Here is a 19,314-nt window from a genome sequence, read left to right on the forward strand (position 1 = left end):
GTATTCATCTGAACAAAACAAAAACACTAGTTTGAAAAGATATCTGCACCCCCAGCACTAAACAACCTAAGCATCCACTGATGGATGAATGGATAAAGAAAATGTGGCACAGTATATAGCTTGCCATTTGCAATGACATGGATAGATCTTTAGGGTATTATGCTAAGTAAAGTAAGTCAGACAGAGAAAGACAAATATCACATGATCTCACTTATTTGTGGAACCTAAAACAAAACAAAACCAACTTCACAGGTACAGGGAACAGATTGATGGTTGACAGAGGCAGGGAGTGGGGGAATGGGCAAATTGGGTAAAGTAAGCCAAAAGGTATAACTTTCTAGTTATAAAATAAGTTATGAGGATATAATGTACAGCATGGTATCTGTAGTTAATAACACTGTACTATACATTTGAAAGTTGCTAAGAGAGATCACAAGAAAAAATTATAACTGTGGTGACAGATGTTAACTAGACTTACTGTGGTGATCATTTTGCAACATATACAAATACTGAATCATGTTGTACACCTAAAACTTACATAATGTTAATCGTATACTTAAAAAGATATTTTAATATAAGTTAAGATGTTCTAATTTTAAAACATCTTTAAAAACAAAAACAAATTACTTGGGACATCCCTTCACTGAAGGCCCTGCTCGTTTAGGCACCAAAATTGAGAATCATTTCAACAGAATAGAATACAGCTATTGAAAATGACAATAGGCATACGCTCATCCTCCTGGGAGCATGCCTGCATCTTTCCCTTCCCCTTCTTCTTCCCCCACAGGTGTGCACCTCCTAAACTGTAAGAGACCCCATAAGACTTGTAACCAAGGGAGCAATTAGCAGCGGCAGTTCATCCCAGGCTAAGCCCCTGACCTTGTCTCAAAGGCCCCTTTTTCTCTGATTTCTCAGAGAGCCGAAGTAGCCCCACCTAGACTCTCTCCTGCTGCTTCTTCTATCCTAGCCCCTTCCTTGTTTCACTGTCTCAGCTTTAATAAATGCCCTCTCAAAATGAAGGGGGAAAAAAAAAAGACAAAGACAATGCAGAAGCATGCAAAAAGTATCGCATAGTAAAAGGAGGAAAAAAACAGAATGTAAAATTATACTTATACAATGATTAGAAATCTGTAAAATAGGTATGCAGGCAGCCAAGAGTCATGCAAAAATAAAAAGCTGTTTTACAGTATTTTGATTCCCTCCCACACAAAAAATTATTGACTTTTTCATTGCTTTATTATCATAAAAGCTTTAAAAACTGTCATCCAATAATTAAATAATCCAAATAACAAAAACCCCACAAAACACGTTGCAACAATCCTTAAAAAAAAAAACAACTAATCACTAAATAAAAAATTTAACCATCTGACTTCTTGACAGAAAGAAATATTTCCAGAATTAAGACAGATTCAGTACCACTGCCTTGACAGTGGATGGATTCACTTTGGTCAGGTCTACGTGGGCAAAGAAAAGTAAAACACGGAATGCCATTATCTTAACAATTCTATTTGGTCAGAAGGATGGCAATCAGACAGATAGAGGGATCTGACTGATTACCCAGGTGGCTCCAGTAATCAACTCCTCAGCAGTAGAGAGATGGCTTCTTTGACTGCAACTTGCTATTCTTGTTTGGAATGTTAATATTTTCCCTTACGGATATTTTAGACTTATTTTGTTGCCAGAACAAATGAGTTGGGAAGACCATCTGGCGAGCCACCCCTTCATAGCATCTTCCCCAGACAGTTAATTTTTATTAGAGCAGCAAGGGAGGACTGGGGTAAGTAAGGAAGAAAGGGGGAAAAAACCCATTAACCGATTTCACTAATTTTAATACTTAAAATTCATAGTATATGATCATTACCTTGTGTTCAGACTCTGGAGCAGTGCGTTCAATTGCCTGGAAAAACAGGGGTCACAAATACATTATAACACATTACTAGAACACTTCTTACCTTATTCAGCCTGCTCTGCTCTCTTATTTGAGAACCAAGCAACCACCATCTATCATTTCTACTTGAGTAACTTTTAAGACTTTTATTTCAACTTACCTTTACTTACACATCACTAATTACCACCCATTTCCTCCTTAATGTTTAAAGTTCCAAAGATCTCACTCACCTTAATCCAGGCTTCTGAAATGGCTTTCTCATATCTAACAGCTGACTTTATTACATCAAAGAGAAGAAAAACACAGTCCTCACCGCTGTTTTCTTGATTTCCTGAAGAACTAAGCAGCAGAAGGGGAAAAAAAAAAATCATTCTTCCACTTAACATAAAGGAACCTGTAAGATCTGGGTTCCTGTTTATTAGCTAAGTACCTTGGAACAAGTCACAACTTCACATATAAAATGGCTAATAAACTCATACTACAGTCTATCTGGGAATAATGTGAATAGCTAACAGAATATACATACTTACCATATATACTCACACATACAACTTGAAAAAAATGTATAGTATTACATTAGTGTAATATCACCAGCATTATTTATAATTTTAAGTATTAAGATCTACTGTCCTCTCTTCAGGATAAATGTCAGAAAACTTTTCTTGCCTCTGTGAAAAAAAGGATGATTAACGGTTGATGAATCTATACCTTGTTCGTCCTTTATTTTTCAACCGGCTTTGGGAAGCCTGCAATCGTGAAGGCAAAATACAGTGCTGCAGATCTAACATCTCCCGAAGCTCAGAAATTACCTGAGAAAAAGAAATATTAGCTATGTGTTCTGCTCATGCATATTAGGTAGGCACAGCGCACTATCTCAATAGAACTGTAGCAATCTCCTGAAAGACTGAAGGAATACAATTACTTATTTACTTGTTAATTGATTTGAGAGAGGGAGTGAGGAAGAGGGCAAAACATGGATTTGTTGTTGCACCTGTTTATGCATTCATTGGCTGATTCTTGAATGTGCCCTGGCTGGGGATCGAACCCACAACCTTAGCATATAGGGATGATGCCATAACCAACTGAACTACCCAGCCAGGGCCAGGAAGTAGAATTATTAAATGTTAGACAAGTCATTTTGAAAAAGAGAGCTGATAAAAATAGCTAATGCAAGTACAGTATATCGTGTTCTTCAAAATTCCAGAACTTGAGGTATTACACTGAAATAGCAAATATAAACTATAGTAGCTAATATAGAACAGTAAATCTGGTCAGTAGCTCCATTATCTCCCCTGAATACCATCTGGATTAATGAGTATTTTAAATTAGTTTGGGGACAGAGAAGAGCAATTAGAACCTATTAATTTAAATAATTTATCTTCATCTAGGTTAGCCTTTATTTTTGTTACCTCACCCAAGGACCTTTTTTTCATTGATTTTGGGGTACAAGGTGAGGAGAAAGAGAGGAAGTGGGGAAGGAGAGAGAGAAAGAAAGGGAGAAACACTGATGTGAGAGAGAAACATGCATTGGTTGCCTTCTTGTGGGTGCCTGACCGGGGAGCAAACCCACAATCCTTTGGTCTATGGGGCGACGTTCAAACCAACTGAGCCACATTGGCCAGGGCTAGGTTAGCCTTTTTTGATTGGTGAGTTTCACAAGGGCAGGATGTAGCACCCTACTGGTGTTTGTTGGGAAATAATAGTGTACCTCAAGTGCATCTGTGGTTGTTACAGAATGAAGAATGAACTTGATTATCACAGGTAAGTCTTCCAATTTCACTGATGACAGCTTACCCATTACCAGCTGGCGGACCTAAACATAAAATGCATGAAAATCTTAAATATTCTCATGTTAATACGTTAACCTAGTACTGACTTGGTATGTAAAATTAGAAAAATCACCTCTTATTCAGTTTTTTCACATGTAATTTAGGAAGAAAAACATCTTATTTTTTCCAAATTATTAGCTTTCAACTGTTAACACCCAGACTCTTGTGATAAATGTGTGTTATCATCTCACCTTTTGGAGCCTGAATTTTCCACTAGCTTAGAGGAAGGCACAAAAAACTGTTATTCCTGTAGGGAGCAGTTTGTAAATATTCAGGCAATATAGAAGATTAGCACTAACACTTACTGCTTAAAACAGCAGTGAATCTATCATGGTATGGAACATGAAATTCATTGAAAAGAACAAAAGAGATCAAATGTCATTCATTGTTGTTTTGAAAGGAAATTTTCATTAAACAAGACTGCTCCAAAACAATGCCCAACTGACAATGGTTTTGGAAGGTGAGCAACCTAGCTCTGCTTCTGAAATGCAGAGTCCTTCCTACCTTAGACAGGAGCTGTGGGTCAAGTCGGAGGCTGGAAAGGACATCCAGGATCGGGACAGTGAGTGACGTATTCTCTGTTAGAAGGTCACTGTGAATATTGGAAAAAGAGAAAAGTTATGCAACTTTTAACAGAGCTGGGCAGATAACAACTCGGAAAAACCACTCCAAGTATGGGAAAGATATACTTACTTCCCATTAAATTTCTGTTTATAGTATATTTCATTAAAAATTGTTTTGATAAAAAAAATACATGCTCATTATAAAAAATTCACACAACAGCATAGAAACAAGATGCTCTCCCTCACCACCCCCACTACCCAGAGGTAATCCACTATTGAATTTGGGACATATCCTTCCTGAGAAAAGGAAAAAGAAAACCTACAATTACAATGCTGTGTAATAAATATGATAGACATTATGTGCAAGGTGCTACAGGAACACAAGGTAGAGAAGGAAAGGACAGTGATAGATTCTAAGGCTACACAAAAGGACAAGCTAGAATTAAGCAGGCAAAGTGGATGGTATAGTGTTATACCCAGAGGAAGTATCCTGCCCAAAGGTACAAAGACAAGAAACCACTGAACATTTTTGGAGGCAGCTTTGCACACAGCTAGAGAAAAAGAAGTACTACAACCTGAATTTTTTAAAACTACCATTTCTAGGATAAGCAAGAAGCTCTGTTAAAATAAAAACGTGCTCTGATGCATGTGGTTCAGTTGGCTGGGCATCATCCCGCAAGACAAAAGGTCTCTGGTTCAATCCCTGGCAGGGATGCCTTGGTTGCGGGTTCGGTCCCAGGCTGGGGCACATAGGAGAACCAACCAAGTGATGTTTCTCTCCCTCTCTTTCTCCATCCCATCCCCCTCTCTAGAAATAAATAAATAAAATCTTAAAAAAACAAACATTATCACACAGGAATACTGTTCTCCCCTTCTTAATTACTGGCCTACCAATTACTATTTTTCACACAAATAATAGTTAAGCAGAGAGTCTTGCCAATGGATCTGATGCAGCGATGTGCAACAGAATGAATTATTTAGGGGCGAAAGAAGGCAGCTGTTTAACAAGCTCTACAAATGATTTAAAAAAATTTTTTAAAGATTTTATTTATTTATTTTTAGAGAGGGGAAGGAAGGAAGAGAGGGACAGAAACATTGCTGATCAGTTGCCTCTCATTCACACACCAAATGGGGACTGGACCCACAACCCAGGCATGCACCCTGACCATGAATTGAACCTGCGACCATTTGCTTTGCAGGACAACACTCAACCAACTGAGCCACCCTGGTCAGGGCCACGAATGATTCTGTCGTGTGATCATGATTGAGGACCCCCTGGGTGGAAGAAATGCTAATGAAACAAGGGAATCATGTTTAAGTCTGCATAGACCAAATTTATAGGCCTAATCCTAAATTAGACTGCATATTCACAACAGATAGACCTTTAAAAGAAAGTAGATGAATCTACTAAATACACACTCACTGTAAGAAAAACAAGTCAAAACCCATACCCTGCTCATTTTAGGCAGGTATCTTCTTTTGTATAAAAAAGGAATACATTACTACTACTCTTTGCATACTGCAGTGCTAAGGCTCCCACAGTGAAGCCTTGCTTAGGATGGCAACAAAGTGCTTACCCACCTGAGCTCTTTCCCTACATCAGCATGCTGGGAATCCCCTAGGATCTCAGGTAGGCTGGTGATGAAGTCATGCTGAAGGTACACTGGAGCAATACTGATTAGCTGCATGATCTTGGTGGTAAGATCCTGCAGTAGAAAAGACTATTAGAACTGGAGCATATTACCAAGAATAGAGAAAGATTTCGTACTCATGAAATATAGAGCTGCAATTATTTTGGGTACAATATGACAACTACACACACACTCAAGCTTGAAAACAAAATTCAGAGGTAAATGACCCAGAAATTTTTTTTAAAAAATTATAATTTACTGATTATGCTATTACATCTGTCCCAATTTTCCCCCCTTTGCTCCCCTCCATGCAGCACCCACCAGTCCCTCAGGCAATCCCACCACCACTGTTCATGTCCATGGGTCACGCATAGGTTCTTGGCTACTCGATTTTCTATACTGAATGACATTCCCATGACTATTCTGCAGTACCTATGTGTACTTCTTAATCCTCTCAACCTCTTCACCTGTTCCCCCATGTCACCCTCCCATGTGGCAACCATCAAAATCCTCACCACATCCATAACTCTGTTCTTGCTTGCTTAGTTTGTTTTTTAGATTCAATTGTTGATAGATATGTATTAATTGCCATTTTATTGTTCATAGTTCTGATTTTCTTCTTTTTCTTAAATAAGTCCCTTTAACATTTCACATATAATGGTTTGGTGATGATGAATTCCTTTTAATTTTTTCTTGTCTGGGAAGCTCTTTATCTACCCTTTGATTCTAAAACATAGCTTTGCTGGGCAGAGCAATCTTGGCTGTAGGTACATGTTTTTCATGACGTTGAATGTTTCTTGCCAATTCCTTGTAGCCTGCAAAGTTTCTTTGAGAAGTCAGCTGACAGTCTTCTGGGAACTCCCCCATAAGTAACTAACTTCTTTTCTCTTGCTGTTATTAAGATTCTCTTTTTATCTTTAACCTTTGGCATTTTAATTATGATGTGTGTAGGAGTAGGTCTTTTTGTATCCATCTTGTTTCAGACTCTGTGCTTCCTGGACTTGCATGTCTATTTTCTTTGCCAAATTAGGGAAGTTTGCTTTCATTATTTTTTCAAATAGATTTCCAGTTTCTTCCTCTTTCTCTTCTTCTGGCACCCCTATAATGTGAATGTTGGACCACTTGTAGTTGTCTCAGAGGCTGCTTACACCATTCTCATTTTTTTGGATTCTTTTCTTCTTCTTGTTCTGATTGCTTTTTGTTATGTTCCAAATCACTGATTTTATTCTCAGCTTTGTACCCTCTACTGCTGTTTCCCTATAAATTGTTCTATATATCAATTAGTGTATCTTTGTTTCTGACGATCTTTTTTATGTTGCTACGGTTCTAAATTCCTTGACAATCCTAATAACCAGTTTTTTGAACTCTGCATCTGACAGATTGCTGATCTCCATTTTTGGTTCTTTTTCAGGAGTTTTGATGTGTTCTTTCATTTGGGCCATGTTTCTTTGTCTTCTCATTTTGGCAGCCTCCCTTGTGTTTGTTTCTATGTATTAGGTAGAGCTGCTATGACTTCCTGTCTTGGTAGCGTGGCCTAATGTAGTAGGTGTCCTGTAGTGGCACAGCCTCCCCTATCACCCAAGCTGGGTACTCGAGGTGTGCCCTTCATATGGGCTGAGTACACTTGTAGTTGAGCCTTGGTTACTGTTAGCAGATCAATGGGAGGGATTTACCCTGGCCAGTCAGCTGCAAGGTCTAGCTGTGACAACTGACCACCAACCTCTGCCATCCACGGAGGATCAGCTGTGCACGGGCAGGGTGGCAGTTCTCTGATGTAGTCTGTAGCTGTCCACTGGGTGTGCTGGCCCTGGAGTTTCCTGAATGTTGCAGGTCAAGGTCAGCCCCAACCTGTGTTTTGCCCAGGGTCACTCTGCCTGAGATGGCTGCTACCTGTGCTAGGCTTGGAGATTCCCAGGGAAACCCCAGCTGTAAATCTAGGCTGGCTGTTGCCAGTGCCTGGCCTAGGACCACTTAGCAAGAGGTACAGGGGCTGGGGGTCACTGAGCCTGACTGTTGCTTATTTGACAAGATTTAGGAATTTATGAAGCATGAGCCAAGACCAGCCATTCATATGAAAAAGTCACTTGGGAAGGCCCCTAAGATGGGTGCAACCGAGTCTCACGGGATCTCCAGGGCAGGGCCAAAAGTGTTAGCCAGGTTAAGTCTCAGATATGGCACCCACCTGCCGGCTATGTGGGTAAGGGTTTAGAAAAGAGGCAATGGTCTCTGCCTGCCTTTCTGTCTGAAAGGAAGCTGTCCCCAAGCTCTTGCCTTGATGCTGGACACTTCAGTTCCTTCCTGTATGCCACTGGTGCCTTTCAAGTTGCTACTCCCATGCTGGAGCTCAGAGAGAGTGAGTCTGAGTAAGTTCTTATGTGAGTTCTTTAAGAATAACTGCAAGGGACTCTAGCAGTTTCCTCTGCCGACTCAATCCCTGCTGGTTTTTGCAGCCAGAAATTATGGGGACTTATCTTCCTGGCACTGTAAGCCTGGGCTGGGAGGCCTGGTGTGGGGCTAGGACTCCTCACTCCTGAGATATCACTCCCGAATTTTTATCCACTGCACGTATACATGGGATCAGTCTCTTCCAAATCTCTGCCCCTTTTACCAGTCTGGAAGAATGTGGTTTCTTTAATTCCGTAGTTGTTAGACTTCCATTCAACTCAATTTCTGATGGTTCTGATGGCTGTTCCATAGTTTAGTTGTAATGTTGATGTGGTTGTCCAATGAGGCAAACTGTGTTTACCTACGCTGCCACATCCCTGGAAGTTGCCCGATCCAGAAATTTTCATACATGGGATGGTAAATAGAAAAAAACGTAGTGTGGTTCTGGCTGCTGTGGCTCAGTTGGTTTAAGTATAATCCCACACATCAAAAGGCTGGCAGATTGATTCCTGGTCAGGGCATTTACCTAGCTTGCGAGTTCGATCCCCAGTTGGGGCTCATATCTAAGGCAACCAATTGATGTTTCTCTCTCACATCAATGTTTGTTTCGCTCTCTCTCCACTTTCCTCCCTCCCTAAAATTAATAAACATATTTTTAAAACTTTTAAAAGAAAAAAATAGGGAGGATAGTATATTATCTAATTAGTCTACTATATATTTTGTTTCATATAATCTTCACAACTTTATGGGATTTTTGTAACAATTGCCATTTTTAAAATGTGGGGATATGTGTTGCTCAGTGATACACAATTAATAAATGGCAGACCAAAAATTCCAGCTCAGATGAGACTCCCAAAACTCCTGTTCTTCCAAGTAAAGATTTAGCCTTGCAATATATGACACAAATTAACAGAATTATTTTAGGAACTCTGAAAAGGAATGGGTGTTAAGCACTAGGCTCACAGCACATGGAACTTGCCCTGGCCGGTATGGCTCAGTTGGCTGGAGCACCCCTTAGACTCAAAGAATGCAGGTTCAATTCTTAGTAAGTAAGGGCACATGCCTGGGTTGCTGGTTTGGTCCCGGGTTGGGGCATGTGTGAGAGGCAACAGATTGACATTTCTCTCACATTGATGTTTCTCTTCTTCTCTCTCGCCCTCTTTTCCCCTCTCTCTCCCTCTTTTCCCCTCTCTCTAAAATCAATAAGCATGCCCTTTGGTGAGGATTAAAAAAAAAAAATTGAACTTTACCAAGGTGCCTGGTAACAAGTTAGAATTGCAAAAACTTCTTCAAATTTTCCTCAATACAGTAGTCTCCCTCATCTCTAGTGGATGCCTGAAACCATGGACAGTACCAAACCCTATATATACTAAGGTTTTTCCAATACATAGATACCTATGATAGTTTAATTTAGAAATTAGGCATATTAAGAGGTTAACAAGAACTAATAATAAAATAGAACAATTATAATATACTGTAATAAATGTTATGTGAATATGCTCTCTCAAAATATCTTATTGTACTGTACTTGCCCTTCTTCCTGTGATGACTGAGGTGATAAATTGCCTGCATGATGAGATGTCGTGAATTGGATGATGCAGACGTTGTAATGTAACATTAGGCTACTATTGACCTGACAATATGTCAGAAGAAGGATCGACCTGCTTTAGGTGATCCTGGACCAGAGTCATCATGGTGTCAGTAGTTGGATGTCAGAAGCAGAAATGTCAATGGTTGGGAAAATTTAACATTTTCCTACCATGGATAACCATGGGTAACTGAAATCATGAAAAGCAAAACTGCAGATAAGTGGAGATTTGTAGATAATCAAATCAGAACATTTGCAGTGAAGTACAGTGGTTTGGGATCTCATTACTTTTGAAAAGTAAAACACAAAAATTTATGTACTTTCAAATGCTAAATCTCTGTCTGAATATTTAATTTATTTAATAAATTATATCTAGCTATCACAAGTAGATAAGTTTCTTTTTTTTGGAAAAAGTTAACAGGTAAAAATATCTCAAATTATCAAAGCTGAAAAAGTTAATGGATAGACCTTAAAAATGTGAATTTTTCTGTTTAGAAAGGAGGGGAATTAAACCCTTGCAAATTTCAAAAGTTTGAGAAGTGTGGAAATGCACCCTCTAAATCTAAGAGACAGAAAAAGTCCCAAAGCCTACCTTGCCATCCACAACTCTGTCAAGCCATTTCAGTTGACTGATGATGAGCCGAGGCATGTTGAGTCCATCATTGTTCACGCTGAAATGTAAGGATCAGAAGACAAAGAACTTAGCCTTTCTGACTTATAAATCAGCAAGCATTTCAGCCATTCAATTAACACTTACTGAATACTTGCTATATATTGTGCACTGTGCTAGACACACATGTGATACAAAGAAAGCATAAGATATATGCTTATATGTCTTGAGAAAGATGTTTGGAAGAAGAGATACTAAACTGTTAATCATGGCTACATCTAGGGAAGGTTTACGGAAAGGGAGAGAAATGTCTAGAGGGTATCTCTTAAAATAATATAAACAATTAAAAAAATAAAGGTAATAAAATTTAACAAATTGAGTAAGGTATTTTCAAAAGGTGAAAACCACCACCAATGTGGTAAGTACCAAAAAAGGTAAGCATATACTGCTATGAAAACATGACAGATCAAATTGTTTGTGAAAGTACTGAAAACCATTTATAGGTGAAAAATGCTGCCTCAGTTATTTGCCCCAAAATGATAGTCTCTGCCTTCCTCCCAACCTAGTGTATCTAGAGTTTTGGACCACCTCCAGTTCCTTTTCTGGGCAGCATTCTTGGTCTTTGTTTACTCCATCAAATGTAACTGCTGACCAAGACTCAGCCAGGATATAAAGCATGTAGTGAGCCATTCAGGGAAAGCATGAATTTTTAAGGGTAAACCTTCAAGTTTATTATTATTATATACAAAACCTGAAAAAACACACATAAAAAGAGAAAATAAAAATGACCTATAATTCTGTCTTTCAGAGATGCCCATTATTGACATGCACAGGTATGGGCATGAATGTATAAATGCATCTTTAAAAAAAAAAAGTAACTAGGCTGAACTGTAAATATTAATTTGTAACTTGACTTTTTAAAAAAATTAATGCACAGTATTAAATAGTCCTCTTTATAATTTTTAATGTCCACATGATATTCTGCTTTATGGAGGTACCTAATTTACTTAACCAATCTTCTATAGTTGAACATCTCAGTTATTTACAATTTTTTACTTTAAACAGTAATCTTATTTATTATTACTTTCATTCACAATTATCACCTAAGAATAAATTAGGGAACACTGTTGAGCATTAAAGAGTATGCAAAATTTAAGGTTTTGATACATACAACCTACAGCCCTTCAGAATGATTGAACCAATTTATATGCTCATCAGCAATGTATGAGCATGCCTGTTCATTACACACAACAGGGGAGATCCTTTGAGAATGGAAAAAATGTATTTATTGTTATAAATTTGTCTCTTTAATTATTAATGAAATTGAGCATTTAAAAAAATTTGATGATCTTGTATTTCTTCTTCGTAAATGGTTCATGACCTTTATCTATTTTTTCCCCTGAAGACTTTATTTATTTATTTATCTTTAGAGAAAGAGGAAAGGAGGGAGAAAGAGAGGGAGAAAAACATTGATACGTGAGATACATTGATTGGTTGCCTCTCACATGCCCCCAATTGGGGACCTGGCCTACAACTCACACATATGCCCTGACTGGGAATCGAACTGGCAACCTTTCAGTTCACAGGCAAGCACTCAATCCACTGAGCCACACTAGCCAGGGCTACTTTTCTATTAGGCAGTTCTTTTTCTCTAAATTATTTTTTAAGTAAATTTTTTTAAACAGTACAGTATAAACTAAAAAGGTAGAAAATAGTATTCAGGGAATATATGACTCCAGCCAGTTGGGTCCCTTCCTTGGGGTAACTACTATTACCGGTTTATTGCATATTCATATAAATAGATGCAATTCCAAAGAAAGATACCCCAGTAAAGTTTTAATAGTCACTTAAGAATTGGCATTGCTATAAATATGACCTTCAGAGAAATCAGTACTGTTTCAGAGTAATCTGTTCAGAGAGAAACTAAAGTACACCAGGATAATTTAAACATTCCAGAATAACTCCACTTACCTTTCAAAAAGAAATTCTGGCAACTTTTCAAATAAGGTTTTGATAATCGCAGGCTGAAAAAGAATGCATAGGGAGTTAAAATATGTTCTCAAAATGCACAACAAAAATGTATAATTAGCTAAAATTCTCTCCAACAAGTGCTCTTGCTGGAAAAAACCTGCTATAATTGAAATCCTCTTATAAGAATATCCACATGAATACTGCCGATGTTTTTAATACAAGCTGTTCAAACAAAGCGTTATCAATAATTTATCTTCAAAAAAATTGCAAAATGTCTACCAAAGCAATATTAAAATAATCAAATAAAAAATATCAAGTATGATGAAAACTGTTAACCCATGAAATGCAGACTTTAAAAGTTTACCAAATAGTTTGCACAAAAAGAAGATTTCTCTTTAGAGAAACAAGAGGGCTCTTAGATTTAAGCTAAATAAATTATATTCGAGATTTCCAATGAAAAGAAAAAGATAACGGTATGGCAAGATTAACAGCAGAAGAGAAGAGGAAAAGTGGAAGATGTCATAGGAGGGAGGCTTTTCACTGTATACACAGTTTTATAATTTGAGATGTTTAAAACATGTCAATGTATTGGCTAATCAATAAATTAAAAGATAAAGGAGAGGTAAAGATCAAAATCAACTTAAAAAGCAAATAAAGACCTAAATGGGAAATAACACAGATGTGAACGTGGCAGAGATATACAAGGTACCCAGAGGACAGAGTATAAAGCTTTTCGAACTGGAAAAGAGGCCAAAGGAATAAATAAAACTTTGAGATGTATTGGGCTAATCAGTGCCAAAGATGCAGATACTGCATTATCAGATGCATTTTAGCAACAGGGGTATGGTAAACTGCTGCAAACCCAAACCCTCCCATTAAGTCTACTCTACCCTGTGCTCCAGCCAGTTATGCTTGGGCATATACCACAAATCACATCCAACTAATGTTCACAGAATAAGCAGCATATTCTCACCTGTAATATGTCAATCCCCAGAAGCAATTTAATGAGGCTCTTAGAGTAGGATTTGCCCGTGCTGTAAAAACACAGAAAAAGAAAAAAGAAATTTGTTTTCAATTTTGTTTTCCTTTTTCAACTGTTTTTCTTATTCTTTCTCCATAAGATTAGTTTAAAATATATAATCTTTAAAGAGAAGCTAACCTGATATACAAATACAGAGCATGAAAAGATGGCTCTTAAGCCAGAGGAGAAAGTAATGTGTTGAATTCCATCAACATAGGTGAGACACATAATAAAAAACACTCTCGTTCTTAGTCTGGTAACCATAAACTTAAAAAAATTTATAAGTCAGGATAAAATTGAGGAAAAGAGAGCTACAAATCACAAATTCAAAAAATTTACATTCTGCACTCCCCTGTGCATCCTCCCCCCGCCACCAGTTAATATAACAGGCTGAATTCCAGCAATACCCTATGCCTCATCTCCACACCTGGCTTCCTCATCCTGCAGACGTTCACAGGACAAAAGGCAGTTCCTGAAAATGTCTTGATCTTCGATGTAAGACTCCAGGCCACTAACAAATTCTTCTATTATCTTAATAGAAAAAAGAACCAAAGTAAGATTTTTAATTTAAGACTTGCTGTGGATTAGCTAAAAATAATTCTAGTGTATTCAACTTTATGACAATCCCCAATTCCAGAATACTGTTAGCAAAACTAAAAGTACCAGGGAGGAAATACATACTTTGGGATAAGAAGGATGTTTCCTCAGAGTCTGAAAGAGCTTCTTTTGGAAAACGGTTTGATCCACAGCTATGAGAAAAGAATAGCTGGTCACCAGAGTCTTGAACATCTCTTACCATAGTTTTACTTTCTTAAGACTTAAGTTTCCTATCTGATAAAATGAATAAAGATATTTACAACATAATTCAGAGCCAAATCTTCTGAACCCACAATAAAACAAACTTAGCTTTGACAGAGGATAGCTACTAAGTGTTCTAAAAAAGACATGCCAAACTTCAGGCCAAGATGGAGTCAAATGTAGATACACTTTGCCTCCTCACACAACCAAAAGAACAATAACAAATTTAAATACAAAAAACAACCAGAACTGCCAGAAAATCCAACTGTATGGTAGTCCGACAACCAAGGACTTAAAGAAGAAACATTCATCCAGACTGATAGGAGAGGCAGATATGGGAAGCTGGGGAAGAGAGGACATGCAGCAAGACAGCAGACCTGGCGAGCCAGGAGCTGGCTGGAGGACCAGGCAGTCCGATTTGTGTGCAGATAAACCAGGAGGAACAACTGAGAAGCGAGGCAGACTGTATAACCCAGGGTTCCAGCGCTGGAAAAGAAAGCCTTAAAACCTCTGGCTGTAAAAACCTGTGGTGGTTGCAGCGGCAATAGAAACTCCCAGCCTCACAGAAGCGTTCGCTGGAGAGACCCACAGGGTCCTAATAAACCCCTGAGGAATCAGGACCAGAGGGCCCAATTTGTTTGTGGGTAGTGGGGGAAGTGACTGAAAGGCAACCAAGAGCCGAGCAAGCAGCACTGTTCCCTCTGGGACCCATCCCCCACATACAGTGCCACAACACATCAATGTAAGTTGCCCCACCCTGGTGATTACCTAAGACTCTGCCCCATACAACCTAACAGGTGTGCTAAAACAAACAAATATGGCCCAAATGAAAGAACAGATCGAAACTCCAAAAATAGAACTAAGCAATGAACAGCCAACTTATCAGATGCACAGTTCAAAACACTGGTAATCAGGATGCTCACTCAATTGGTTGAGTGTGGTCTCAAAACAGAGGAAAAAATGAAGGCTGTGCAAAGTGAAATAAAGAAAAATGTACAGGGAATCAACAGTGAAGGGAAGGAAATTGGGACTCAAATCAATGATTGGGATCAGAAGGAAGAGATAAACATTCAACCAGAACAGAGTGAAGAAACAAGAATTCAAAAAAATGAGGAGAGGCTTAGAAACCTCCAGGACAACTTTAAATGTTCCAACATCCAAATCATAGGAGTACCAGAAGAAGAGGAAGAGCAGGAAATTAAAAGCGTATTTGAAAGAATAATGAAGGAGAACTTCCCCAATCTGGCCAAGGAAATGGACTTCCAGGAAGTCCAGGAAGCTCAGAGTGCCAAAGAAGTTGGACCCAAGGAAGCACACACCAAGACACATCATAATTACATTACCCAAGATTAAAGATAAGGAGAGAATCTTAAAAGCAGCAAGAGAAAAGCAGAGTTACCTACAAAGGAATTCCCACAAGACGATCAGCTGATTTCTCCACAGAAACCTTACAGGCAAGAAGAGGCTGGCAAGAAGTGTTCAAAGTCATGAAAGGCAACACCTACATCCCAGATTACTCTATTTAGCAAAGCTGTCATTTAGAATGGAAGGGCACATGAAGTGCTTCCCAGATAAGGTCAAACGGAAGGAGTTCATCATCACCAAGCCCTTATTATAGGAAATGTTAAAGGGACTTATCTAAGAAAAAGATGATCAAAACTATGAAGAGTAAAATGACAATAAACTCACAACTATCAGCAACTGAACCTAAAACAAAAACAAAAACAAACTAGGCAAACAACTAGAACAGGAACAGAATGACAGAGATGGAGATCACGTGGAGGGGAATCAGTGGGGAGGCAGAGGTGGGAGAAGGGGGGGAAGGTACAGGGAATAAGAAGCATTAAAAGGTAGGTACAAAATAGACAGGGAAAGGTTAAGAATAGTATAGGAAATGGAGAAGCCAAAAAACTTTTATGCATGACTCATGGACATGAATTAAGGTAGAGGGGAATGCTGGTGGGAGGAGGGGTGCAGTCGAGAGGGGAATAAAGAGGAGAAAAAAAATGAGACAATTGTAATTGCATACTCAATAAAATATACTTAAAAAATAAAAAGAACAAAAAATAAAAATAAAACGGACATGCTATAACCTTATCAAGATGAAATTATGCCCCCCAAACAGCCCCTTGTAGATGCCTTATATGGCTTTATAGATTTTCTTCTAAAATTATTCTGACACAGATCTAATTGCTCTCTGGATATTTATTTTTTTCACAAGAAAACACAAAGCAATAGAAGTTTATAACATTTTTCTAAAAATGGGTGTGGGGCCCAAAGTACTTTACTTAACATGGATTTAGCAGGACCAAAGACTATAACAATATTCTCTAAAAAGCAATTTCAATTTCATCCTCGTCTCTAGTCAGGTAGATGGTGCTCCCATTTCTAATCTTCATTACCTTTCTATTTAGAAAATCCATGATTCACCCAGGAAAAGAGATTAAAAAATATTACCTAGCTGATTCTGACGCTCTCCTCTTTTAAGAATAATTCCTGATGTCTTAAGAAGCTTTGCAAAGGCACTGTCATTTTCTTCAACTTCATTATAAACATGAAATTTCTTTGTTTTTTTGGAAAGTGGTTGCTTCCTGGTGTCTGAAAATAGACAAAATTTTCAGGAATAAGACAAAAAATAAAGCAAAGATAAAAAATATAAACCTTAGAATAATAACCCTAAGAGGAAAGCTAATAGATTCCTGAAGAATTATACTCGAATTGATGGTGTAGTAAAATTTTATTTCTAATAATGGTCAGCAACAGTGGCTTCCAAACCAATAAACAAACAAACAAAACATCAGTAAGTAAAATTGTTTTCACCTATTGAGTTTTCATTTGAAGAATTCAAACTGTGCCACTTTTAACAAGGTAACGATGGAAATGTTTCCATCCAAATTTTAAAGCAGTCAGGGTCTCTCAAGCTGTTGTCTGCAAACCATTGCTCCAGAATTTCTGGGAAGCTTATTAAAAACATATTTTTAAGTCACATGCCAGAACTCATGCAATCAAAATTTCCAGGATGGGGCCTGAGAGTCTGAATTTTTAAAAGTTCTCCAGGTAATAAGCCTGATGTACACTAAAGTTTAAGAACCAATTACCTAGATTCAGGGGGAGAAAGGGTGGGGCAGATCCTCCTGCACCATATCTGAATATAAAGCCCAGACTGGTTTCATCCCGAGGCTTTCAACCCATGAGAAGTAATAAAACATAGTTAACAAACAAAATCAAATAGGTACTTGAAGTTAAATATGATTTTCTATTCTTCTCCTTTAATGATGCAACAAATTAGAACTGCCTTAAGAGAGTAGATGAGTGCAATAAATCAAAGACTATCAATTTGTCAGAACTCCTAAGTCTTCTGTCAACCACATTCTCATATGGACAGAGTATACAGTTTCTTTGCCTCTGGTATGCTTGCTTTTTATATGATGCCTTTCCTTTTTATATTGCTATCATAGCATTTATCTAGACCATAATTTTTTTAAGGAAGGAAAGAGAATCCTAATTTTTTTGTTTTGTTTTGTTTTTTAAGGGTAGAGACTATGTTGTATCTTTGTGTCCCAGCACCTAGATAATGTACAATAGGTAAGCTCTATAATAGTAACTCCTCTTGTGTACAGGGAGACTGACACTCAGAGACTGCAGGCATGCCCAACATAATACATGGAATCAGAGGCAGACACTCAATTCCAAATCTCCTGATACAGACTCTGTGTTTTTTGCATAAAGCCTTGAAGACTCACAGCATTGAAAGTAGGAACTTCCTATCTTTTTTAGGTGCCTCACTCATTTTTTTTATTTTGTTAAATTTACTGGGATAACACTGGTAATACGAGTATATAAGTTTCAAGTATACAATTTTATAAAACATCATCTGAACACTGCACTGTGTGCTCACCACTCAAAGTCAAATCTCCTTTTATCACCATATATGTGACCCCCCCTGACCCTTTTCAACCTCCCATTTCCCCTTTGACAACCACTATAATGTTGTCTATGAGTTTGTTCATTTATCACTTTGTTTTATAACCCACATATGAGTCAAATCACATGGTACTTGTGCTTTTTCATCTGATTTATTTCACTTAGCATGATATTCTCAAAATCCATCCAAGTTGTTGCAAATGCAGTATTTTGTCTTTTCTTACAGCTGAATAATAATCCATTATGATTGGATAAAGATGTGGTACACATAAAAAGGAACAGTATTTAGCCATAAGAAAAAAACAAAATAACTGCCACACAAATTTGCTATAGGAAATAAAGCAACAAATGAGTAGACACTTACTAGAGGCATCTTCTGTCAGGCTCTCTTTATCCTCAGATTTTGATAGTCTTCTTTTGGAAACCATTTGGACGGTTTTCTGCAAATTACTTTCTACAGGAAAATCAGAGAACAGTTGTTACCCTCTCAAAGCTAGATTAATTCTGAGAAATTAAAGCTATAGCTCAAAGAAAACTACTCTATTCAAAACCAAAGTGTTTACTGCTATCTAAATCCAGGTACTGAGAAAATTTCAACTCCTGTACCTGGTCAGTAATCCCTTGCTTTCAAGATTTGTCTACCTAGTTGCCTTTTTTAGCTGGACCACTTCACTCTTGCTTAAGGGTAAAAGCCACAGTTATCTTACATTCAAGATCCTTCATCTTTTAACCCCAAACTGTATCTCTCCTTTAATTTAATAATCCAATACTACACATTAGGGACTGTGCTAGGTGTTGGGGTTACAATTATGAACCAGACATAATGCCTGACCTCAGGGAATTCACAATAATAAGTAGTCTTGAGGTAGTTACTTAACTACAGTCATGCCCCACATAAGGACGTTTCAGACGATGAACCACATATACCACAGAGGTCCGCATAGGATTATAATAGAGCTTTAAAACTCCTATCACCTGGTGACGTAATAGCCGTTTTAACATCACAGTACAACACACTATTCACGTTTGTAGTGTTGCCAGTTGTAAAAGTATAGTGCATACAATTACGTACCGCACATAACTCTTGATAATAAGCAACTATGCTG

The 19,314-nt window shown here is 37.8% G+C and overlaps 1 protein-coding gene across 4 annotated transcripts in view; it reads right to left on the minus strand.

The window, feature by feature from the left end:
* The window catches only part of FANCD2 (FA complementation group D2), a 99,750-nt gene that overhangs the window by 41,412 nt on the left and 39,024 nt on the right, over positions 1-19,314 (minus strand). For all 4 annotated transcript variants that reach the window (XM_054595313.1, XM_054595314.1, XM_054595315.1 and 1 more), the window contains exons 2-14: positions 18,573-18,662; positions 16,742-16,882; positions 14,168-14,235; positions 13,914-14,017; positions 13,439-13,499; positions 12,466-12,518; positions 10,477-10,555; positions 5,862-5,986; positions 4,222-4,309; positions 3,597-3,701; positions 2,597-2,697; positions 2,119-2,227; positions 1,862-1,897 (exon numbers count right to left, since the gene is read on the minus strand). In XM_054595313.1, the coding sequence (XP_054451288.1) occupies positions 1,862-1,897; positions 2,119-2,227; positions 2,597-2,697; positions 3,597-3,701; positions 4,222-4,309; positions 5,862-5,986; positions 10,477-10,555; positions 12,466-12,518; positions 13,439-13,499; positions 13,914-14,017; positions 14,168-14,235; positions 16,742-16,882; positions 18,573-18,636 (1,134 nt within the window). In that variant the 5' untranslated portion in view covers positions 18,637-18,662. The remainder of the gene's footprint in view (positions 1-1,861; positions 1,898-2,118; positions 2,228-2,596; positions 2,698-3,596; positions 3,702-4,221; positions 4,310-5,861; positions 5,987-10,476; positions 10,556-12,465; positions 12,519-13,438; positions 13,500-13,913; positions 14,018-14,167; positions 14,236-16,741; positions 16,883-18,572; positions 18,663-19,314) is intronic.

Source organism: Pteronotus mesoamericanus, unplaced genomic scaffold, assembly GCF_021234165.1.
Source record: "Pteronotus mesoamericanus isolate MK-2021 breed Mesoamerican mustached bat unplaced genomic scaffold, CSHL_Meso_final scaffold_54, whole genome shotgun sequence".
Lineage (NCBI taxonomy): Eukaryota > Metazoa > Chordata > Mammalia > Chiroptera > Mormoopidae > Pteronotus > Pteronotus mesoamericanus.